At 43.6% G+C, this 27,322-nt stretch overlaps 1 protein-coding gene across 1 annotated transcript in view; it reads right to left on the bottom strand.

Annotated features, from left to right (window-relative positions):
- ROR1 (receptor tyrosine kinase like orphan receptor 1) overlaps positions 1–27,322 on the bottom strand; it is a 718,546-nt gene that overhangs the window by 31,014 nt on the left and 660,210 nt on the right. Inside the window, exons 6-8 of the mRNA XM_053693674.1 lie at positions 27,239–27,322; positions 23,563–23,808; positions 17,450–17,661 (exon numbers count right to left, since the gene is read on the bottom strand). The exon at positions 27,239–27,322 is cut by the window's right edge and continues 234 nt beyond it. Of these exons, the coding sequence (XP_053549649.1) occupies positions 17,450–17,661; positions 23,563–23,808; positions 27,239–27,322 (542 nt within the window). The remainder of the gene's footprint in view (positions 1–17,449; positions 17,662–23,562; positions 23,809–27,238) is intronic.

Below are 27,322 nucleotides of genomic sequence, written 5' to 3'. Positions count from 1 at the left end.
AATTAGGTATTGTTGCAGCCGCTGCTGTAGCAGCGGCCAGAAAATTGATGTTTGTTTCCCTGGCAGAAAGTGCCCTAAAACATTGCGTCTTGAACCCTAGTTGGTGGCGGATAAGTCACGCAAGTCATCCGGCATTCGAAGATAACATACAGCAGCTTGTGGACCATTTATAGCCCAAGGCAGATCATCTCATTAGGCCTATTTTTACTCAAATGTATCGCCCAATGTCAGTCCCTTCAGGATCCATCCCTCATTCATCTTAATAAAGGTGAGGTAATCTAGACTTTTTTGACCTAGGCGACTTCTCTTCTCAGTGACAATACCTCCTGCTGCACTGAAAGTCCTTTCTGACAGGACACTTGAAGCGGGGCAGACCAGAAGTTCTATCGCAAATTGGGATAGCTCAGGCCACAGGTCAAGCCTGCACACCCAGTAGTCAAGGGGTTCATCGCTCCTCAGAGTGTCGAGATCTGCAGTTACGGTGAGATAGTCTGCTACCTGTCGGTCGAGTCGTTCTCTGAGGGTGGCCCCGAAGGGCTGTGGCGATGCATAGGAGTTAAAAAGCTCTGCATGTCCTCCATCAACAACACGTCTGTAAAGCGTCCTGTACTTTCACCTCTTCCCCTGTTAGATTCCCGTTGTGCTGTGACATCACCCTTATACGCTGTGTAAAGCATACTTTTTAATTTATTTTGGAACTGCTGCATCCTTTCCGACTTTCGGGAATTTGGTAACATTTTAGGCACTTTATGCTTATACCGGGGGTCTAGTAGCGTGGACACCCAGTACAGGTCCTTCTCCTTCAGCTTTTTTTTCAAGGGTCACTCAACAGGCACGACAGCATGAAAGACCCCATTTGCACAAGGTTGGATGCCGAGCTACTCATGTCCTGTTCCTCGTCCTCAGTGATCTCACTGAAGGTATCTTCTTCCCCCCAGCCACGTACAACACCACGGGTGCCAGATAGGTGACAACGAGCACCCTGGGATGCCTGTTGTGGTTGGTCTTCCTCCTCCTCCTCCTCAAACCCACATTCCTCCTCTGACTCCTCTTCCTCACAATCCTCTTCCAGCGTTGCTCCAGCTGTCTCCCCATCTGAACTTTCCCCCTCTTCTTCTTCTTCTCTTCTAGCGGGCACCCACATGACATCCACGGACGCATCATCATCAACCGCTTCACTTGTATATGACAAATCAACAAAGGAAGCAGCAGCGGGTACAACATCATCATCATCATCATCACACCGTACGTCCATATCTGTAATGCTGCCTGACTGAGACATATCACTAATATCTACATCCTCTGTCAATGATGGTTGCGCATCACTCATTTCCTCAAACTGATGTGTCAATAACTCCTCTGACAGATCAAGTGAAGCGGCTGTGGTGCTAGTGTTGGTGGTGGCGGCAGGCGGGCGAGTGGTCACTTGAGAGGTGCCCAAAGCTAAGCTGGAGGTGGATGGTGCGTCAAGGTTCCGAGCGGAAGCTGTAGAAGATTGGATGTCATGTGTTAGCCAGTCAACTAGGTCCTCCTCAGAACTTTTCGCGTTCATGATACGTGGCCTCTGAACACTGGGCATTATTGTAGGGTCAAAGGGAATCACAGCACCACGACCACGACGGCACCTGCGGGGTGGCATGCCTCTGCCTGTCATTTTTTTTTAAATGTACACTTACACTACTATTAAACAAGATATGAGTGGTGGCACTGGGCAAGTGGGCACAGTATACGCTGTGAGCCTGGCACACACGCTGGCAAGCAGGCAACTGCAATTAGATTACACAAGCAGACTGATGTTTCACAGTCAAAAAAGTAGTTTTTTTTTAAATTTACACTACTGTTACAACAGATATGAGTGGTGGCACTAGTTGGCAAGTGGGCCTGGCACACACGCTGGCAGGCAGGCAGGCAACTGCAATTAGATTACACTAGCAGACTGATGTTTTACAGTCAAAAAAGTTTTTTTTACAAAATTTACACTACTGTTACAACAGATATGAGTGGTGGCACTAGTTGGCAAGTGGGCCTAGCACTCACGCTGGCAGGCAGGCAACTGCAATTAGATTACACTAGCAGACTGATGTTTCACAGTCAAAAAAGTTTTTTTTTTTTAAATTTACACTACTGTTACAACAGATATGAGTGGTGGCACTAGTTGGCAAGTGGGCCTGGCACACACGCTGGCAGGCAGGCAGGCATCTGCAATTAGATTACACTAGCAGACTGATGTTTCACAGTCAAAAAAGTTTTTTTTTAAATTTACACTACTGTAACAACAGATATAAGTGGTGGCACTAGTTGGCAAGTGGGCCTGGCACACACGCTGGCAGGCAGGCAACTACAATTAGATTACACTAGCAGACTGATGTTTCACAGTCAAAAAAAGTTTTTTTTTTTTTAAATTTACACTACTGTTACAACAGATATGAGTGATGGCACTAGTTGGCAAGTGGGCCTGGCACACACGCTGGCAGGCAGGCAACTGCAATTAGATTACACTAGCAGACTGATGTTTCACAGTCAAAAAAGTTTTTTTTTAATTTTACACTACTGTTACAACAGATATGAGTGGTGGCACTAGTTGGCAAGTGGGCCTGGCACACACGCTGGCAGGCAGGCAACTACAATTAGATTACACTAGCAGACTGATGTTTCACAGTCAAAAAAGTTTTTTTTTTTTAAATTTACACTACTGTTACAACAGATATGAGTGGTGGCACTAGTTGGCAAGTGGGCCTGGCACACACGCTGGCAGGCAGGCAACTGCAATTAGATTACACTAGCAGACTGATGTTTCACAGTCAAAAAATATTTTTTTTTTAAATTTACACTACTGTTACAACAGATATGAGTGATGGCACTAGTTGGCAAGTGGGCCTGGCACACACGCTGGCAGGCAGGCAACTACAATTAGATTAGACTAGCAGACTGATGTTTCACAGTCAAAAAAGGTTTTTTTTTTAAATTTACACTACTGTTACAACAGATATGAGTGGTGGCACTAGTTGGCACTTGGCAAGTGAGCCTGGCACACATGCTGGCAGGCAACTGCAATTAGATTACACTAGCAGACTGATGTTTCACAGTCAAAAAAGTTTTTTTTTAGAAAATTTACACTACTGTTACAACAGATATTAGTGGTTGCACTAGTTGGCAAGTGGGCCTGGCACACAGGCTGGCAGGCAGGCAACTACAATTAGATTACACTAGCAGACTGATGTTTCACAGTCAAAAAAGTTTTTTTTTAAATTTACACTACTGTTACAACAGATATGAGTGGTGGCACTAGTTGGCAAGTGGGCCTGGCACACACGCTGGCAGGCAGGCAACTACAATTAGATTACAGTAGCAGACTGATGTTTCACAGTCAAAAAAGTTTTTTTTTTTAAATTTACACTACTGTTACAACAGATATGAGTGGTGGCACTAGTTGGCAAGTGGGCCTGGCACACACGCTGGCAGGCATGCAACTACAATTAGATTACACTAGCAGACTGATATTTCACAGTCAAAAAAGTTTTTTAAAAAAATTTACACTACTGTTACAACAGATATAAGTGGTGGCACTAGTTGGCAAGTGGGCCTGGCACACACGCTGGCAGGCAGGCAACTACAATTAGATTACACAAGCAGACTGATGTTTCACAGTCAAAAAAGTTTTTTTTTTTAAATTTACACTACTGTTACAAAAGATATGAGTGGTGGAACTAGTTGGCAAGTGGGCCTGGCACACACGCCGGCAGGCAGGCAACTGCAATTAGATTACACTAGCAGACTGATGTTTCACAGTCAAAAAAGTTTTTCTTTTTAAATTTACACTACTGTTACAACAGATATGAGTGGTGGCACTAGTTGGCAAGTGGGCCTGGCACACACGCTGGTAGGCAGGCAACTACAATTAGATTACACTAGCAGACTGATGTTTCACATACAAAAAAGTTTGTTTTTTTAAATTTACACTACTGTTACAAATTATATGAGTGGTGGCACTAGTTGGCAAGTGGGCCTGGCACACACGCTGGCAGGCAGGCAGGCAACTGCAATTAGATTACACTAGCAGACTGATGTTTCACAGTCAAAAAAGTTTTTTTTTTAATTTACACCACTGTTACAACAGATATGAGTGGTGGCACTAGTTGGCAAGTGGGCCTGGCACACACGCTGGCAGGCAGGCAACTGCAATTAGATTACACTAGCAGACTGATGTTTCACAGTCAAAAAATATTTTTTTTTTAAATTTACACTACTGTTACAACAGATATGAGTGATGGCACTAGTTGGCAAGTGGGCCTGGCACACACGCTGGCAGGCAGGCAACTACAATTAGATTAGACTAGCAGACTGATGTTTCACAGTCAAAAAAGGTTTTTTTTTTAAATTTACACTACTGTTACAACAGATATGAGTGGTGGCACTAGTTGGCACTTGGCAAGTGAGCCTGGCACACATGCTGGCAGGCAACTGCAATTAGATTACACTAGCAGACTGATGTTTCACAGTCAAAAAAGTTTTTTTTTAGAAAATTTACACTACTGTTACAACAGATATTAGTGGTTGCACTAGTTGGCAAGTGGGCCTGGCACACACGCTGGCAGGCAGGCAACTGCAATTAGATTACACTAGCAGACTGATGTTTCACAGTCAAAAAAGTTTTTTTTTAAATTTACACTACTGTTACAACAGATATGAGTGGTGGCACTAGTTGGCAAGTGGGCCTGGCACACATGCTGGCCGGCAGGCAACTACAATTAGATTACAGTAGCAGACTGATGTTTCACAGTCAAAAAAGTATTTTTTTTTAAATTTACACTACTGTTACAACAGATATGAGTGGTGGCACTAGTTGGCAAGTGGGCCTGGCACACAGGCTGGCAGGCAGGCAACTACAATTAGATTACACTAGCAGACTGATGTTTCACAGTCAAAAAAGTTTTTTTTTTAAATTTACACTACTGTTACAACAGATATGAGTGGTGGCACTAGTTGGCAAGTGGGCCTGGCACACACGCTGGCAGGCAGGCAACTACAATTAGATTACAGTAGCAGACTGATGTTTCACAGTCAAAAAAGTTTTTTTTTTAAATTTACACTACTGTTACAACAGATATGAGTGGTGGCACTAGTTGGCAAGTGGGCCTGGCACACACGCTGGCAGGCATGCAACTACAATTAGATTACACTAGCAGACTGATATTTCACAGTCAAAAAAGTTTTTTAAAAAAATTTACACTACTGTTACAACAGATATAAGTGGTGGCACTAGTTGGCAAGTGGGCCTGGCACACACGCTGGCAGGCAGGCAACTACAATTAGATTACACAAGCAGACTGATGTTTCACAGTCAAAAAAGTTTTTTTTTTTAAATTTACACTACTGTTACAAAAGATATGAGTGGTGGAACTAGTTGGCAAGTGGGCCTGGCACACACGCCGGCAGGCAGGCAACTGCAATTAGATTACACTAGCAGACTGATGTTTCACAGTCAAAAAAGTTTTTCTTTTTAAATTTACACTACTGTTACAACAGATATGAGTGGTGGCACTAGTTGGCAAGTGGGCCTGGCACACACGCTGGTAGGCAGGCAACTACAATTAGATTACACTAGCAGACTGATGTTTCACATACAAAAAAGTTTGTTTTTTTAAATTTACACTACTGTTACAAATTATATGAGTGGTGGCACTAGTTGGCAAGTGGGCCTGGCACACACGCTGGCAGGCAGGCAGGCAACTGCAATTAGATTACACTAGCAGACTGATGTTTCACAGTCAAAAAAGTTTTTTTTTAGAAAATTTACACTACTGTTACAACAGATATTAGTGGTTGCACTAGTTGGCAAGTGGGCCTGGCACACACGCTGGCAGGCAGGCAACTGCAATTAGATTACACTAGCAGACTGATGTTTCACAGTCAAAAAAGTTTTTTTTTTTAATTTACACTACTGTTACAACAGATAAGAGTGGTGGCACTAGTTGGCACTTGGCAAGTGAGCTTGGCACACATGCTGGCAGGCAACTGCAATTAGATTACACTAGCAGACTGATGTTTCACAGTCAAAAAAGTTTTTTTTTTTAAATTTACACTACTGTTACAACAGATATGAGTGGTGGCAGTAGTTGGCAAGTGGGCCTGGCACACATGCTGGCAGGCAGGCAACTACAATTAGATTACACTAGCAGACTGATGTTTCACAGTCAAAAAGTTTTTTTTTTTTTAAATCTCTGGAGAGATGGGATAACCTCAGCGAGAAGTGGAGGGCCACCGTTGGACAGCCCCAGGCTGACCCATTAAGGGTCTAGCCGGGTCTGCCGAACTGGAGGGGAACAGGAGGGGGGGGAGATGTCACGCATATCAGATGGCTAAGGCTACCCCCCACCCCCCCTACACAGATAAGAGTTAGTTTAGGACCAGGAAAACCCTCCTAGGCTGGGCATGCTCCTGGAACTCCTGGTCGGCCGCCTCACAACGGACACCCACCTAACCCCTCTCAGTCTGGCCAGGCTCCTGGAACTCCCGGTCGGCCACAGGACAGCAGAACACCCGCTAACTTTAACCCAGGTCGCTCCAGCAACCATGTGCCCCAGAGCTCCGCTCTTTTGGGGATTAGTTGCCCCTGGGGAGTACAAGGTGTTGGGGAATTGCCGAAGGGGAGCTCCTTTGGGAACCGGGGGTTTTGGACACCCCTAACCCCATAACTTCAACGGACTGTAACTCTGGTCCCCAGTAACAAATCATGCTGATTTGTGGACTGTGAAATCTGGGGACTGAGTGCTTTAAAATGACACCCACCGGGATCACCCCCGAAACTGCCACCCATAGGTATTGAGATTATGTGGGACTGTGGCTCCTATGGAGGTGCCGGGTTGTCTGGAGGGGCGGGAATGGTGGGACAATTGTGGGATTGTCCTTTGTCTTATCAAGATGAGCTGTCTGTATAAAAGGAGTGTGTGTTTTCAATAAAATCAATTCTTGTTCACTTGAAATCACTTTCCTGGGCTACATAGCCAGCCTGTTCCAGGCAGAGAAAGGATCATCAGGCAGAGCTACCTAGTCTGGGTAGCTGGAGTCTGCCACAGGGTGGGACCCTGAGTACTGATGCTGTCGGGCATCAGGGGTGGCTATAGGCTGTGGTCACTTGCCAGCTACATAGCTGCAGTCGGCAGGGAGGAAGCAGGACCCGTTTGGCGGAGCTACCCAGTCGGGGTAGCCGTGGGTATCCGTCACATTGGCTGGCAGTGGTGGGATCTGCTTCTATCACACAGTTTCTGCCAACAGAGGAGACGTGCCACAGTAGCCGGTAACTATGGGAACCAAGCTCCTAAAGAGAGCAGAGGAGGCGCTGGCCCAGCTGGACATTCCTAGTTCGTATTGGGACATGCTGGCACAAAGGGACCTTGTCCGCCGACGACTCTGGAGGGAGGCTCTTAAACAAGAGGAGGGCTATCGAGTAACAACCCTCTCCCCTGATGATGAAGATTACTGGCTCCAGTGGAAGTTCCGAGTACTTTGCCTGGGAGGACAGCTCCGGGCGGAATGGCTGTCTGAATTGGAAGGACTGGTCCCGGTGGAGATGGTTCTGGATGACAGCTACAGGGCCCTCCGATGATATGCTATGCAAGTGTGGCAATGGCTGGGTGATGGTGTCCCCACAGAGGGCTTTGGCTATGGCGGATTACTATTTGAACTAATGGCAGAGGACCCAGATTTTGGGAGTCAGGAGGAGTGGAGATTTAAGGATATTTGTGAGTACCGAGGGAGCCTGCTGAGTCTCTCAGGGGTACCCTGGCTGCAAGCCGATTTGGATTATATATGTGGCAAGGAATTGGAGATGGAACAGAGATACAAAAGACTGATCGATTGCGTTAAACAGCATGCCACAGAGTCTGGAAATCATAGAGGTTGGCCTTAGATAATTGGCACAGAGCATAAGCGACAATGAGCTGCTAGATACAGATCAGCAGTCGGGCCCCGAGCTTATGGCCTTGGACAAGGGAGAGATGGATGTCGATAACTCTCCTCAGCGGCAGAGCCAGGAGCCAGGAGAGGAGACAATCGGTCTCTCTCCCCAGCGGTAGAGCCATCCCCTGGGAGCAGAGGTAGTCGTCCTCCCTCCCCGTAAGCAGAACCCCTTCCTGGGAGAGGAGACAGTTGGTCTCTCTCCCCAGTGGCGGAGTCATCCCCTGGGAGCGGAGATAGTCGTCCTCCCTCCCCGTAAACAGAACCCCTTCCCGGGAGAGGAGACAGTCGGTCTCTCTCCCCAGCGGCAGAGCCAGGAGCTGGGAGAGGAGACAATCGGTCTCTCTAACCAGCGGCAGAGACATCCCCTGGGAGCGGAGGTAGTCGTCCTCCCTCCCCATAAGCAGAACCCTTTCCTGGGAGAGGAGACAGTAAGTATCTCTCCCCAGTGGCAGAGCCATCCCCTGGGAGCGGAGGTAGTCATCCTCCCTCCCCGTAAACAGAACCCCTTCCCGGGAGAGGAGACAGTCAGTCTCTCTCCCCAGAGGCAGAGCCCGGAGCCGGGAAAGGAGACAATCGGTCTCTCTCCCCAGCGGCAGAGCCATCCCCTGGGAGCGGAGGTAGTCGTCCTCCCTCCCCGTAAACAAAACCCCTTTTTTGGGAGAGGAGACAGTTGGTCTCTCTCCCCAGTGGCAGCACAGTTTCCCATGGAGCAGAGGTAGCAGACCTCCCTCCCCAGCAATAGATCTCCTTCTCGGGAGAAGAGACAGATGGTCTCTCCCCTCAGTAGCTTGGCAAGGTCTATATCCTTTTCTTGTCCTGGAGTATATCTCACAGGGGGCAGGCCAGGGGGGTACCCGCTCATGCAGTTGGTGCCACAAGTTTGGGCACCCAAGTTTTGCCTGCCCCACCAAGGAGCAACCTCAACCTACAGTCTGGGGTGGGTATACAGCCGGGAAACCGGTACTGGCTTTGTTTGTGGGTGGGTCAGCCGGTACTCAATAGAGTGTCACAGAGGGAGACAGTTTGGCCATGGAACTTAAGGACACTGGAACTTGTGGAACAGCAATTGTTTGGGAGCCGGCCTTAGCAAACTTGTTTGGGACTTTGCATTATGTGACTATCCCTGCGTCAAGGGCGCATGGGTATAAACGCCAGCAGGAACCCCCCCAGGGTGCCCCAAGCTCTGGAGAGATGGGATAACCTCAGCGAGAAGTGGAGGGCCACCGTTGGACAGCCCCAGGCTGACCCGTTAAAGGTCTAGCCGGGTCTGCCGAACTGGAGGGGGGGAGATGTCACGCATATCAGATGGCTAAGGCTACCCCCCACCCCCCCTACAACCTTACCCCTGTTGTTTCTCAGTGGTTTTGGGCTCCTCAGAGCAACCACCATCTCTGGAGACTGTTTGTTTGCTTTGTGTTGGCTTGTTTTTGTGTTCAGATAAGAGTTAGTTTAGGACCAGGAAAACCCTCCTAGGCTGGGCATGCTCCTGGAACTCCTGGTCGGCCGCCTCACAACGGACACCCACCTAACCCCTCTCAGTCTGGCCAGGCTCCTGGAACTCCCGGTCGGCCACAGGACAGCAGAACACCCGCTAACTTTAACCCAGGTCGCTCCAGCAACCATGTGCCCCAGAGCTCCGCTCTTTTGGGGATTAGTAGTCCCTGGGGACTACAAGGTGTTGGGGAATTGCCGAAGGGGAGCTCCTTTGGGAACCAGGGGTTTTGGACACCCCTAACCCCATAATTTCAACGTACTGTAACTCCGGTCCCTAGTAACGAATCATGCTGATTTTTGACTGTGACTGACTGTGAAATCTGGGGACTGAGTGCTTTAAAATGACACCCTGGAAGTGCCGCCGCTCCACCGGGATCACCCCGAAACCGCCACCCATAGGTATTGAGATTATGTGGGACTGTGGCTCCTATGGAGGTGCCAGGCTGTCTGGAGGGGCGGGAATGGCGGGAAAATTGTGGGATTGTCCTTTGTCTTATCAAGATGAGCTGTCTGTATAAAAGGAGTGTGTGTTTTCAATAAAATCAGTTCTTGTTCACCTGAAGGCTAGTCTGTCTAGTTATTTAGGTGAGCTCCAGCTAAAATCACTTTCCTGGGCTACATAGAAATCACTTTCCTGGGCTACATAGCCAGCCTGTTCCAGGCAGAGAAAGGATCATCAGGCAGAGCTACCCAGTCTGGGTAGCTGGAGTCTGCCACAGGGTGGGACCCTGAGTACTGATGCTGTTGGGCATCAGGGGTGGCTACAGGCTGTGGTCACTTGCCAGCTACATAGCTGCAGTTGGCAGGGAGGAAGCAGGACCCGTTTGGCGGAGCTACCCAGTCGGGGTAGCCGGGGAATCCATCACAATATTCTTAAACAAGATCATATTGATGACACTGGAAGGTTATTTAGAAATAGGGCAATTTAAAATCGCACTTAAAGAAAAGGGAGCAATCAGGTTAGATTCCATTTCCCAGAAAGTAACATATTCTTTTTTCTAATCCAATCTACTGCCTATTTAAAAAGTGCAGCCCAGTTGTTAATATGTAAACAGCTAATAAAACTTTAAAAAATACATCTACATGTTATTCTCAGACTAATCTATCTTTGAATGCTTCATTCTATCTAGCGTTTATTTAGCGTTTAATGTCCCTTAAATCTACACATTTACACATCTGAGCTTGCTGAGTTCTGAGAGGCGTCGTTCTTGCTATTGCCAGTAATCTATAATCTTCTTGTGGGTCCTGCTTTTTGTTTTTGTTGCTATCTGATTAGGTACATCCCTTCACTTAGTTCTTATTTGCTGATTTTTTGGGATACTTCTCAGTCAAAAGGTTTCACTGTCACACACATAGCTGCTATTGTGGGTTAGCTGGCACACACACACACACAGCTGCTATTATAGGTTAGCTGGCGCACACACACACACACAGCTGCTATTATAGGTTAGCTGGTGCGCACACACACACACACACACGCAGCTGCTATTATAGGTTAGCTGGTGCACACACACGCAGCTGCTATTATAGGTTAGCTGGTGCGCACACACACACACACACACACACACACACACACACGCAGCTGCTATTATAGGTTAGCTGGTGCACACACACGCAGCTGCTATTATAGGTTAGCTGGTGCACACACACACAGCTGCTATTATAGGTTAGCTGGTGCACACACACACACACACGCAGCTGCTATTATAGGTTAGCTGGTGCACACACACGCAGCTGCTATTATAGGTTAGCTGGTGCACACACACACACACACACACAGCTGCTATTATAGGTTAGCTGGTGCACACACACACACACACACAGCTGCTATTATAGGTTAGCTGGTGCGCACACACACACACACACACACACACACAGCTGCTATTATAGGTTAGCTGGTGCACACACACACACACAGCTGCTATTATAGGTTAGCTGGTGCGCACACACACACACACACACACACACACAGCTGCTATTATAGGTTAGCTGGTGCACACACACACACACACACACAGCTGCTATTATAGGTTAGCTGGTGCACACACACACACACACACACAGCTGCTATTATAGGTTAGCTGGTGCACACACACACACACACACACACACAGCTGCTATTATAGGTTAGCTGGTGCACACACACACACACACACACAGCTGCTATTATAGGTTAGCTGGTGCACACACGCAGCTACTATTATAGGTTAGCTGGTGCACACACACACACACACACACACACACAGCTGCTATTATAGGTTAGCTGGTGCACACACACACACACACACACACACACACACAGCTGCTATTATAGGTTAGCTGGTGCACACACACACACACACACACACGCAGCTGCTATTATAGGTTAGCTGGTGCACACACACGCAGCTGCTATTATAGGTTAGCTGGTGCACACACACGCAGCTGCTATTATAGGTTAGCTGGTGCGCACACACACACACACACACGCAGCTGCTATTATAGGTTAGCTGGTGCACACACACGCAGCTGCTATTATAGGTTAGCTGGTGCACACACACGCAGCTGCTATTATAGGTTAGCTGGTGCACACACACGCAGCTGCTATTATAGGTTAGCTGGTGCACACACACGCAGCTACTATTATAGGTTAGCTGGTGCACACACACACACACACACACGCAGCTGCTATTATAGGTTAGCTGGTGCACACACACGCAGCTGCTATTATAGGTTAGCTGGTGCACACACACACACACACACAGCTGCTATTATAGGTTAGCTGGTGCACACACACGCAGCTGCTATTATAGGTTAGCTGGTGCACACACACACACACACACACACACACACAGCTGCTATTATAGGTTAGCTGGTGCACACACACGCAGCTGCTATTATAGGTTAGCTGGTGCACACACACACACACACACACACACACACACACGCAGCTGCTATTATAGGTTAGCTGGTGCACACACACGCAGCTGCTATTATAGGTTAGCTGGTGCACACACACACACACACACAGCTGCTATTATAGGTTAGCTGGTGCACACACACACACACACACACACACACACAGCTGCTATTATAGGTTAGCTGGTGCGCACACACACACACACACACACAGCTGCTATTATAGGTTAGCTGGTGCACACACACGCAGCTGCTATTATAGGTTAGCTGGTGCACACACACACACACACACACACACACACACACAGCTGCTATTATAGGTTAGCTGGTGCACACACACACAGCTGCTATTATAGGTTAGCTGGTGCACACACACACACACACACACACACACAGCTGCTATTATAGGTTAGCTGGTGCACACACACACACACACACACACACACACAGCTGCTATTATAGGTTAGCTGGCACACACACACATATAGCTATTATAGGTTAGCTGGTGCACACACACACATATAGCTGCTATTATAGGTTGGCTGGCACACACACACACACATACACACACAGCTGCTATTATAGGTTAGCTGGCACACACACACACAACACATAGAAAGTATGTCACCATCTTGCAAGCACACAGCTAGATGAAAAGCATATAGCCTAATAGTGATAGGCCTAGGACCACGTCAAGTTCTCTGGGTGCTCACCAGAACTCACAGACAGCTGCACAGGGTCATAGGATGTGTACCCCTGGAGTAACTAGAAACCACAGGGCCCAGGTGTAAGAATCTAAGAAGGCCCCCCCCCACCCCCAAAAGAAGGTGAACTTGATACAAATGTGTTTTTTTTTTGTTTGTTTTTTTACATTTAACACAGAAAAAAAAATGTGAATCAGATTACATGTCTGCAAAAGGAGGTACCCTGTGCCTACAGTCTGTGAGATGGTCTGACCCCCTATTACTGTATATAGTGACACTACTTAACCCACCAGTACTGTATATAGTAACACTGTTTAACCCACCAGTACTGTATATAGTGACACTGTTTAACCCACCAGTACTGTATATAGTGACACTGTTTAACCCACCAGTACTGTATATAGTGACACTGTTTAACCCACCAGTACTGTATATAGTGACACTGTTTAACCCACCAGTACTGTATATAGTGACACTGTTTAACCCACCAGTACTGTATATAGTGACACTGTTTAACCCACCAGTACTGGTTATAGTGAGTCAGTGACACAGTGATGGCTGGCCTGACCCTACCCGTCAAAGTACGTTATAAAGTGACCACAGTAGTCAGTGACATGGCCCAGCGCCCCCCGTACTGTATTTAGGGTTGCCACCTGTCCCTTAAAATACAGAACACACATGCTGCAGGGTGTGCAGGGGGGAATATGAATAGTGCTGTCCAGAAACACAATACATGTTCCTCCCTGCACACCCTGCAGCATGTGTAACTCATAAGTGTCCAGGAAAACATGGCTGAGGTGGCAACCCTAACTGTATATAGTGGTATTGTATAGTGACACTGTTTACCCCCTGCCCCCCATGCTGTAGTAACAAGGTCTGTAATTTGCTGGTTCCCCAAACATACACACACATACATGCATAAATACACACACAGTCACATACATACACACACACACACACATACATGCATAAATACACACACAGTCACATACATACACACACACACACATACATGCATAAATACACACACAGTCACATACATACACACACACACACACACACATGCATAAATACACACACAGTCACATACATACACACACACACACACACACACATACATGCATAAATACACACACAGTCACATACATACACACACACACACACATACATGCATAAATACACACACAGTCACATACATACACACACACACACACACATATACATGCATAAATACACACACAGTCACATACATACACACACACACACACACACACACACATACATGCATAAATACACACACAGTCACATACATACACACACACACACACACATGCATAAATACACACACAGTCACATACATACACACACACACATGCATAAATACACACACAGTCACATACATACACACACACACACACACACACACACACATACATGCATAAATACACACACAGTCACATACATACACACACACACACACACACACACACACACATACATGCATAAATACACACACAGTCACATACATACACACACACACACATACATGCATAAATACACACACAGTCACATACATACACACACACATACATGCATAAATACACACACAGTCACATACATACACACACACACACATACATACATGCATAATTAATACACACACAGTCACATACATACATACACACACACGCACACAGTCACATACATACACACATACATGCATAAATACACACACAGTCACATACATACATACACAAATACACACACAGTCACATACATACACACATACATGCATAAATACACACACAGTCACATACATACATACATACACACACACGCACACACACAGTCACATACATACACACATACATGCATAAATACACACACAGTCACATACATACATAAATACACACAGTCACATACATACACACAAACACACACACACACACATACATGCATAAATACACACACAGATACATGCATAAATACACACACAGTCACATACACACACACACACACATATGCATAAATACACACACAGTCACATACATACACACACACACACACACACACACACACATATGCATAAATACACACACAGTCACATACACACACACATATGCATAAATACACACACAGTCACATACATACATACACACATGCATAAATACACAGTCACATACATACATACACACACACATACATACATACACACACACATGCATAAATACACAGTCACATACATACATACATACACACACACACACACATGCATAAATACACAGTCACATACATACACACACACACATACATGCATAAATACACACACAGTCACATACATACCTACACACACACATACATGCATAAATACACACACACATGCATAAATACACAGACAGTCACATACATACACACACACACACACACACACACACATATACATGCATAAATACACAGTCACATACATACATACACACACACACACATGCATAAATACACACACAGTCACATACATATCTACACACACACACACACACACATACATGCATAAATACACACACAGTCACATACATACACACACACATGCATAAATACACAGACAGTCACATACATACACACACACACACACACATATACATGCATAAATACACAGTCACATACATACACACACACACACATACATGCATAAATACACACCCAGTCACATACATACAGTACATACACACACACACACACACATACATGCATAAATACACACACAGTCACATACATACACACACACACACATGCATAAATACACACAGTCACATACATACACACATACATGCATAAATACACAGACAGTCACATACATACATACACATATACACACACACACGTACATGCATAAATACACACACAGATACATGCATAAATACACACACGCATAAATACACACACAGTCACAAACATACATACACACACACACACATACATGCATAAATACACACAGTCACATACACACACATACATACACACACACACACACACACACACATAAATACAGTCACATACATACACATACACACACACATACATGCATAAATACACACACAGTCACATACATACACACACACACACACATACATGTATAAATACACACACACACATACATGCATAAATACACACACAGTCACATACATGCATAAATACACACACAGTCACATACATACACACACACATGTATAAATACACACACACACACACATACATGCATAAATACACACACAGTCACATACATACACACACACATACATGCATAAATACACACACAGTCACATACATACACACACACATGCATAACTACACAGACAGTCACATACATACATACACATATACACACACACGTACATGCATAAATACACACACAGTCACATACACATACACACACATGCATAAATACACATACAGATACATGCATAAATACACACACAGTCACATACACACAGACACATGCATAAATACACACACAGTCACACACATACATACACATACATGCATAAATACACACACAGTCACATACATACATACATACACACACGCATAAATACACACAGTCACATACATACACACACACACACATACATAAATACAGTCACATACATACACACACATACATGCATAAATACACACACAGTCACATACATACACACACATACATGCATACATACACACACAGTCACATACATACACACATACATGCATAAATACACACACAGTCACATACATACATGTATAAATACACACACACACACACACACACACATACATGCATAAATACACACACAGTCACATACATGCATAAATACACACACAGTCACATACATACACACACACACATACATGTATAAATACACACACACACATACATGCATAAATACACACACAGTCACATACATACACACACACATACATACACACACATACATGCATAAATACACACACATTCACATACATACATACATACACATATACACACACACGTACATGCATAAATACACACACAGTCACATACATACACACACACACACACATATAAACACCAATGGGTAAAACAGAAAGACTAACCCCTGTAGTCAGACACTAGTGAAGCATCATGTCACACTCACATGATATCAGTGCAGGCAGTGGCAGGTCAACATTTTTATTGAAGAAAAAAAAAATATTTTTTTTTTTTTGAAGCTGGTCCTCCACCCTCAGGGGCCCAGTCGCAGTTGCGCCCTCTGCACCCCCTGTAGTTTTGCCCCGCCCTATGTAACATCACTAGCCAGGCATTATTAATGTGCTCCCCCACTGACTTATATGCAAACAGGATTATTTTTTCCTGTATACCGGTCTCCCTGTGCACGTTTTACCTTTGGTTTGTAAGCGTTTAGCATAGACATTTCCACGTTCTGGCCTCTGACATGCTTGGGCTGCCTTTGCACAGGTGGAGAAGCAGCTTTCTGGTTATTCCGGCAGATACAAATAAAGAAGAATAGTAAAGCTATAGCCAGAGGAATAGTGACGCTCGGCACCAGAATGTATAAGATTTCCATTTTGCTCTTTTCCTTAGAATCCTTGGAGTCTAATGTGGAAAAAAATACATGATCGGTTATTGATTAATACATGATCGGTTATTGATTAATACATGATCGGTTATTGATTAATACATGATCAGTTATTGATTAATACATGATCAGTTATTGATTAATACATGATCGGTTATTGATTAATACATGACCGGTTATTGATTAATACATGACCGGTTATTGATTAATACATGACCGGTTATTGATTAATATTTCATATTAATGCTACAACTTTACACCAGTGTCCATTTAAATGTTATTGAAAAATAACTTGAACATATTTGTGTCCCTAAAAATCAAGCTTAAAACAACAGTTTCCCATTAATGTGTTACAAAATACTTGTTAGACTGGCTGCAAAGTATTAAATGTATGAGGAATTGCCCATTTATGTTATTTTTGTATTTGCAATATCTGGTTTTACTTATCACCTATTGTTCTCAAGGAGATGACTATTTAAATGGGCTGAGTTTGCAAAATGAGCAGACCTACTCATGTTGTGTCTTCCTATACACAAAGGCCAATAATTAGTTATTGAAATGTTAATGAGTAAAACCAGCTCTAGCTACTGTATTGAGGGGTTGATTTATCTTGGTGCCTTCTGTTTATAAACAATGCATTTAAACATAATAAAATATTGTTTGCAAGTAGGCGGTAAAGATAAAGCTGTTCCAATGGATTTTGAAACTAGCAGGAAGTGTATGTTTGTGCACATTTTTTTCCAAGTATAGATTGTTTACTGATAAGGATGACACTTTGCAACAGAGTCATTAAATAAATCGACACAACCCACTTTTTAATTATGATTTTCTTGTAATTGTTCTGCAGTTGTGCGTTAAATTAACACACAGAGCATTGCTGCAAAACTTTACTATCAATATTGCTGTTAGGGACCTCAAGTGTGATTTGGGGCCTTTCTGACGAGCTTTAGAGAATGTACCCCTTGGTCTAGTCTTTTAAATATAAATTTATAATTGCTATATTGAGTATTTCCTCACTAGACCATTAAATTATTGAAGGGGACATAAAACCAAAAATTTTCTTTCATGATTCAGACAGAACATACAATTTTAAAAAAGTTTCCAATTTAGTTCTATTGTCAAATTTGCTTTGTTCTCATGTTATTATTTGTTGAAGAGATATCTAGGTAGGTAGTGTGCACGTCTGCAGCACTACATAACAAGAAATAGTGCTGCCATCTAGTGCTCTTGTTTATGTATAACATTGCTACAAAACTGCTGCCATCTAGTGCTCTTGTTTATGTATAACATTGCTACAAAACTGCTGCCATCTAGTGCTCTTGCTAATGTATAACATTGTTATAAAACTGCTGCCATCTAGTGCTCTTGCTAATGTACAACATTATTATAAAACTGCTGCCATCTAGTGCTCTTGCTAATGTATAACATTGCTACAAAACTGCTGCCATCTAGTGCTCTTGCTAATGTATAACATTGTTATAAAACTGCTGCCATCTAGTGCTCTTGCTAATGTATAACATTATTATAAAACTGCTGCCATTTAGTGCTCTTGCTAATGTATAACATTGTTATAAAACTGCTGCCCTCTAGTGCTCTTGCTAATGTATAACATTATTATAAAACTGCTGCCATCTAGTGCTCTTGCTAATGTATAACATTATTATAAAACTGCTGCCATCTAGTGCTCTTGCTAATGTATAACATTATAATAAAACTGCTGCCATCTAGTGCTCTTGCTAATGTATAACATTGTTATAAAACTGATGCCATCTAGTGCTCTTGCTAATGTATAACATTGTTATAAAACTGATGCCATCTAGTGCTCTTGCTAATGTGTAACATTGTTATAAAACTGCTGCCATCTAGTGCTCTTGCTAATGTGTAACATTGTTATAAAACTGCTGCCATCTAGTGCTCTTGCTAATGTATAACATTATTATAAAACTGCTGCCATCTAGTGCTCTTGCTAATGTATAACATTGTTATAAAACTGCTGCCATCTAGTGCTCTTGCTAATGTATAACAGTGTTATAAAACTGCTGCCCTCTAGTGCTCTTGCTAATGTATAACATTATTATAAAACTGCTGCCCTCTAGTGCTCTTGCTAATGTATAGTATTGTTATAAAACTGCTACCATCTAGTGCTCCTGCTAATGTATAACAGTGTTATAAAACTGCTACCATCTAGTGCTCTTGCTAATGTATAACATTGTTATAAAACTGCTGCCATCTAGTGCTCCTGCTAATGTATAACATTGTTATAAAACTGCTGCCATCTAGTGCTCTTGCTAATGTATCACATTGTTATAAAACTGCTGCCATCTAGTGCATCTTACTAATGTATAACATTATTATAAAACTGCTGCCATCTAGTGCTCTTGCTAATGTATAACATTATTATAAAACTGCTGCCATCTAGTGCTCTTGCTAATGTATAACATTATTATAAAACTGCTGCCATCTAGTGCTCTTGCTAATGTATCACATTGTTATAAAACTGCTGCCATCTAGTGCATCTTACTAATGTATAACATTATTATAAAACTGCTGCCATCTAGTGCACTTGCTAATGTATAACATTATTATAAAACTGCTGCCATCTAGTGCTCTTGCTAATGTATAACATTATTATAAAACTGCTGCCATCTAGTGCTCTTGCTAATGTATAACATTATTATAAAACTGCTGCCATCTAGTGCTCTTGCTAATGTATAACATTATTATAAAACTACTGCCATCTAGTGCTCTTGCTAATGTATAACATTATTTTAAAACTACTGCCATCTAGTGCTCTTGCTAATGTATAACATTATTATAAAACTACTGCCATCTAGTGCTCTTGCTAGTGTATAACATTATTATAAAACTGCTGCCATATAGTGTGCTTGCTAGTGTATAACATTACTAGTCCTAAAGCCCGTTCACACGGGCCGTGTGGTTTATTTTTATTTTTATATTCTCTCTCTCTCTCTGCCCTATCTCTCTCTCTCCCCTCTTTCTCCCCCCTGTCTCTCTCACTCTCTCCCCCTGTCTCTCTCACTCTATCCCCCCTGTCTCTCTCACTCTCACTCCCCTGTCTCACTCTCACTCTCACTCCCCTGTCTCTCTCTCTCTCCCCTGCCTCTCTCTCCTCCCCCCTGTCTCTCTCTCTCTCCCCTGTCTGTCTCTCTCTCTCCCCTCTCTCTCTCCCCCCCTGTCTCTCTCTCTCCCCCCCCTGTCTCTCTCTCTCCCCCCCTGTCTCTCTCACCCTCTCCCCCCTGTCTCCCTCTCCCCTGTCTCTCTCACCCTCTCCCCTGTCTCCCTCTCCCCTGTCTCTCTCACCCTCTCCCCTGTCTCCCTCTCCCCTGTCTCTCTCTCCCTCTCCCCTGTCTCCCTCTCCCCTGTCTCCCTCTCCCCTGTCTCTCTCTCCCTCTCCCTTGTCCCCCTGTCTCCCTCTCCCCTGTCTCCCTCTCCCCTCTCTCCCTCTCCCCTGTCTCCCTCTCCCCTGTCTCCCTCTCCCCTGTCTCCCTCTCCCCTGTCTCCCTCTCTCCCTCTCCCCTGTCTCCCTCTCCCCTGTCTCCCTCTCCCCTGTCTCCCTCTCCCCTGTCTCCCTCTCCCCTGTCTCCCTTTCCCCTGTCTCCCTCTCCCCTGTCTCTCTCACCCTCTCCCCTGTCTCCCTCTCCCCTGTCTCTCTCTCCCTCTCCCCTGTCTCCCTCTCCCCTGTCTCCCTCTCCCCTGTCTCCCTCTCCCCTCTTACCCTCTCCCCTGTCTCCCTCTCCCCTGTCTCCCTCTCCCCTGTCTCCCTCTCCCCTGTCTCCCTCTCTCCCTCTCCCCTGTCTCCCTCTCCCCTGTCTCCCTCTCCCCTGTCTCCCTCTCCCCTGTCTCCCTCTCCCCTGTCTCCCTCTCCCCTGTCTCCCTCTCCCCCTCTCCCCTCTCTCCCTCTCCCCTCTCTCCCTGTCTCCCTCTCCCCTGTCTCCCTCTCCCCTGTCTCCCTCTCCCCTGTCTCCCTCTCTCCCTCTCCCCTGTCTCCCTGTCTCCCTCTCCCCTGTCTCCCTCTCCCCTGTCTCCCTCTCCCCTGTCTCCCTCTCCCCTGTCTCCCTCTCCCCCTCTCCCCTCTCTCCCTCTCCCCTCTCTCCCTCTCCCCTGTCTCCCTCTCCCCTGTCTCCCTCTCCCCTGTCTCCCTCTCCCCTGTCTCTCTCACCCTCTCCCCTGTCTCCCTCTCCCCTGTCTCTCTCTCCCTCTCCCCTGTCTCCCTCTCCCCTGTCTCCCTCTCCCCTGTCTCCCTCTCTCCGATCAGCTGCTTTCAACGGCTATTTGCGTGCGCGTGCGCAGGGTGCGAGGGTGCGTGCGCATTCTGCAAGGGGGATCTCATGTCAACGATTAGTTGCGTGCGCGTGGGTTCGCGTGCGCATGTGAGTGCGAGGGTGCGTGCGCATTCTGCAAGGGGGATCTCATGTGTCGCGGTGAAAGTTTTGTCAGCTACGCTAAGTGGGTGCGAGGGTGGTGCGTGCGCATTCAGCAAGGGGGGTCAAAGTGCTCACATCAGTTTCAAGGGGGGTCAAAGTGCTGACATCAGTGGGTGCGAGAGTGCGCGCGTGCGAAGTATCAACAGCTGGCCAAGGGTGCGCGTGCGATCAGCGGCAAGAGTTTGTCTGAACTGCGCATGACGGCTTCAGACAAACTCTTGTCTTTTATAATATAGGATTATAAACTGCTACCATCTAGTGCTCTTGCTAATGTATAACATTGCTACAAAACTGCTGCCATCAAGTACTGCAGACACGTGCACACTCCTGATCTTACCTTCCTGCTTTTCAACAAAGAAAATTTGATAATAGCATTAAACTGGAAAGTTGTTTAAGGGGACATAAAACCCCCAAAATTTTTTTCATGATTCAGATATAGAATACAATTTTTTTTTTCCAGTTTACTTCTAATATCAAATGTGCTTCATTCTCATGTTATTCTTTGTTGAAGAGATACTTGGATAGGTAGCGTGCACATGCCTCAAGTACTGCATGACTTAAAATAGTGCTGCCATCTAGTGCTCTTGCTAATGTACAACATTGTTGCAAAACTGCTACCATATAGTGCTGCAGACACGTGCACACTCCTGAACTTACCTTCCTATTTTTTCACAAAGGATAACAAAAGAATGAAGGTAATTTGAAAATAGAAGTTAATTGTAAAGTTGTTAACTTTTGCTCTAAATTGCAACATTCTGCCTCATTTTGTTTCCTACAACTAAGACAAAAACAGATACAAAAATAATAGTCAGCCCTTTTTTTTTTTACAAAACAAAGATGAAAAAGGCTAAATGTTTTATTGGCTAAGGAGTCTTGAAGGGATAACAATACAGTTACAATTGAGAGTACAATTATGTAGTAAAAACGGCCTCATAAAACTGTTTTAACTTGGAGGACCGTTTGTTCCACAAATGACAACATGCAAAACGCAGAAAAGCCACATTAGCTAAAAAAAAACATTATTTAGATGATTAGAAATCGGGTTACCATATGGGAAGCGTCCAGTTACGAACTCAATTACTGTCATAAGTGAGCTCCTTCCGCAATTTTAGGAATGCGTTTGTCATGTATACCATTTAGGATATTTTCTTTCCTTGTAAACAGTTATAGTAAAATATTTGATGTAATTGCTTAAGTTGCCCAACAGATGCTAAAGCGGTAACTCTTGTCTTATGGGGGAATTTCCTGTTTTAGATTCTGTGGCTTTGGTTGCCAGCCCTGAAATACTCGCTAGCAGAGCTCTCCTTTCATATGTTACAAAGACATTCTGTGTGTGTTGTGCACAGAAGTCTTGATGCTCAGTAGCCTAAAAAAACACGAGGATGGCTTTTCTGTGCCATAAATAAACACCCATTTTCCATTCACACGACTTCATTCATGTAAATATCATATAGGGAAACAAACAGTGATTACCGCAGGCTGGAATGTCACACAGCTCATGCTCTACGTTTTCGTCCAAGGTAAAACACCAGGGGGCTTCTCTCTGATTCCCGGGATTTCTGCAGTAGGAATGTCCGCCATTAAGCTCTTGATAACGGATGGCATTGAACGTGTGAACATGAGGGTGCTGGGAATTCCATGGCTGGCACTGCCGTCCAGATTTTGTGGCACTCACTGTGCCCCGATAATCTTCTCCAGTGTTGTTATAACACTTGTGATCTGGGAAAAAATTAAACAACTTTATAACTAATTTTCTTAATTTTTTTTCTTTTTGTTTGTTTGTGACACCCAATTTGATGAGTGAAAACTGTACTTGCTTTTTTTAGCCTACTTAAGTAGAGATATATCAGTGGGAGAAATGGAGGAGAAAATGATTGTGGATGTACGTTTGTATTTAAGAGTCAAGGATGGAAGAGTTCTGTAATGGCCGTATAGCTGGCACTCTTGCAGATAACACAATGATGCAAATTTACATTGTACTGAACATTGATTGGCTGGGTTTGTGCGTCTGCTGCTGCAGATTGGATCCCAGGTGTGTTCAACCCCTAATAGAGCATATAATCTAAAATAGAAAAAATAGAGGGCGCCACATAGTGCAAATCAGACTAGTACAGCACAGGATGTAAGCACAAGAGATATCCTACTCACGTGATGGAGAGCACGTATAGTGCGGTAAAGGCAGACCGGATCCAAATGAGTCGCCCGGCAGACTCCTTGGCAAACCTGGAACCGAAGATATCACTGTTCAACCAGAAAGCGGAATCCAGGGATACGGAGGCTATCTCAGGAGATGTCAGGCCACGGTCAGTGGTAGAGACCAGCACTCATGCAAGCACAATGGCAAAGAAGTTAAATCTAACTCCAATGAAAGAAAGTGCAGCAGCAGGATAAATGGTAAAAGTTTAATTAAAAGAATAAAACAATAATAGTAGCAATGCGTTTCTCTGTGCTGTGACACAGAGAAACGCGTTGCTACTGTTATTATTCTTTTAATTAAACTTTTACCATTTACCATTTATCCTGCTGCTGCACTTTCTTTCATTGGAGTTAGATTTAACTTCTTTGCCATTGTGCTTGCATGAGTGCTGGTCTCTACCACTGACTGTGGCCTGACATCTCCTGAGATAGCCTCACTATCCCTGGATTCCCCTTTCTGGTTGGACGGTGATATCTTCGGTTCCAGGTTTGCCAAGGAGTCTGCCGGGCGACTCATTTGGATCCGGTCTGCCTTTACCGCACTATACGTGCTCTCCATCACGTGAGTAGGATATCTCTTGTGCTTACATCCTGTGCTGTACTAGTCTGATTTGCACTATGTGGCGCCCTCTATTTTTTCTATTTTAGATCTTTCTACACGGCGTCTTGGCGTGACACATTAGAGGAGCTGCCTGAAACCGTGGACTCTCTTTTGGTATTGGATAGTTTTTGTATTGGGAAACTATCCATCTCGGCTTCCTTTTGCTACCACTATTTTTTGGACTTCTGTTTTTTTGTATTCGTACAATTACTCGATTCATGCTTATTTTTTGCTCATTTTATTTATCTCTCTCACTTCTATATTTGATTTATATGACAGATTTGTTTTTTACCTATATCTGACATATTTGCATTATTGTTGTATTATATTGGCTATATATAAATATTACTACATTTGAACAACTTATATTATTGACATATTGGCTCTTACACTATCTACACTAAACGTTTTAGCTCACTAGGCCTGTTAAAGGTATATTACATATTTATATTCATTGTTTATTTTTGTTGCCTCTTATAGATACCAGCTAGGCCTGCTGTTTATCTTGTTGTTATTAGAGCATACAATGTTTGCACTACAATGCCCCTTTAAATGGTAGGCATATTAAAGGCACACTTTCAACAGGACATTAAAGGATATGAAAAAATGTCTTTGTGATTCAGACAGAGCATAGGTTTTCTTCAAAAGAAATACTTGTATTATCATATTTGCTTTGTTCCCATGGTATTCTTTGTTAAACACGGCTGCCATCGAGTGCTCTTGCAAATGGAGAACCTTCTTGCAGCACCGTTGCCATATAGTGCTCCCGGCACAGTTCAGCGAACATCCCTGCTTTTCAACAAAAGATACCAAGAGAACAAAAGGAATTGATAAAAGTAAATGATAAAGTGGTTTCTGCTCTATCGGAATCATAAAAGAACATTGAGTTTCACCTGTCTGCTGTTTAAACACAAAATATTTTTAATAGTTATGTTATTTAACATTGAAACAATCAAATGAGCATTTTAGAGCAAAATTTATATTTAAAGGGACATGAAACCCAATTTTTTTCTTTCCTGATGCAAATAGAGCATGTGTTTGTAAACCATTTATCTCTATTACCTCATTTGTTTTGTTCTTTTGGTATCCTTTGTTTAAAAGGCTCAAGAGGTGCTGATTGGTGGCTGCACATATATACCTCTTGTTATTGGCTCACCCAATATGTTCAGCTAGCTCCCAGTAGTGCATTGCTGCTTCTTCTACAAAGGATATCAAAAGAATGAAGAAAATGTAATTGTAGAACTATATTGGAAAGTTGATATTACTAAAAAAAGAAAATGCTTAGTTATGTATAATTTTAAAAAAAGGGAACCGTTCTTTCATTATTTACTTTACCTGCTTTTTAAATAGTTTACCCACTTAGAAGCTAAAGCAAATGTAATAGGGTCACAATACAGGTAAGAAAACCATTTGTCCAAACTGCTTGGGACCAGAAAAGCTTTGGCTTTCGGAATAGCTTGAATTTTGGAATATTTACATCTGTAAAATGGGACAGTTTGGAGAGGGGTTGGCACCAAATGTTAACAACAATATCTTATGTAGGCAATATTTACGTCATACTACAGTTTATACAGAGAACTGTAGTTTATATCATTTGTAATACTTTTGTATACATAGTACCATCAGATAGTAAAGTACTGTAATCAGAAAGGTGATGTTTGTTGTTTTAAATAAATATAGACTATTACTTGTGATCACAAAAACAAACCGAAGACACGGGCAGAGGAGATTGTGACAAGGGAGAGAATAGTCATTTTTAACATTTTTTATTTAAAAATAAATAATTAAAAGTTTAGATTTCAGAATAAACTTGTATTGGGGAATTCCGGATTTAGGGGTTTGTATTGATGCTACAATATGGTACAGAGTAATGGACAGATCAGTACGGAGCTTATTTATATCAGTCTATATATGGCCACAGAAAACAAGATACAAAATAATCACGCTCAAGAAGTTTTTAGATAATTACGTCTCTGGACTTCAGAACAATTCAAATTGTCCTAACAAAACTATAGGTCAAATGCTTGTAATATATTTATTTAGTATATAGAGCTTTTGCAGTGCAGTGTTAAATTACTGATATATACTATTTGCATATATACAAAATGATGTCCCTTTAAGTGAATCTTCTTTAATATAAATCTGTTGTAAAAACAATATTCAAAATAATAACTGTGTGTGTGCCTGTGAGACTAGCCAGGGTTCGTCTGTGGTTGATACATTGGCAGCCGATAGATGTGCAATTTGTTAAGTTTAAGTCCAATACAATTTTCTTTGGCTTACAGAGAAATCTTAATGTGAACTTCAGAGTAGGTAACTGAATTTCGGACGGGATCAGCATGTTTTACTCACTTTTATTTATGGGCTCATCCATTGGAATTCCGATCCGAATACATTTGCTGGCCTCTGGGCTATCTGGCTGGGGTAAATCCTCAC

Source organism: Bombina bombina, chromosome 10 (genome assembly GCF_027579735.1).
Source record: "Bombina bombina isolate aBomBom1 chromosome 10, aBomBom1.pri, whole genome shotgun sequence".
Classification (NCBI taxonomy): Eukaryota; Metazoa; Chordata; class Amphibia; order Anura; family Bombinatoridae; genus Bombina; species Bombina bombina.
This window is presented reverse-complemented; position numbering and strand designations above follow the sequence as displayed.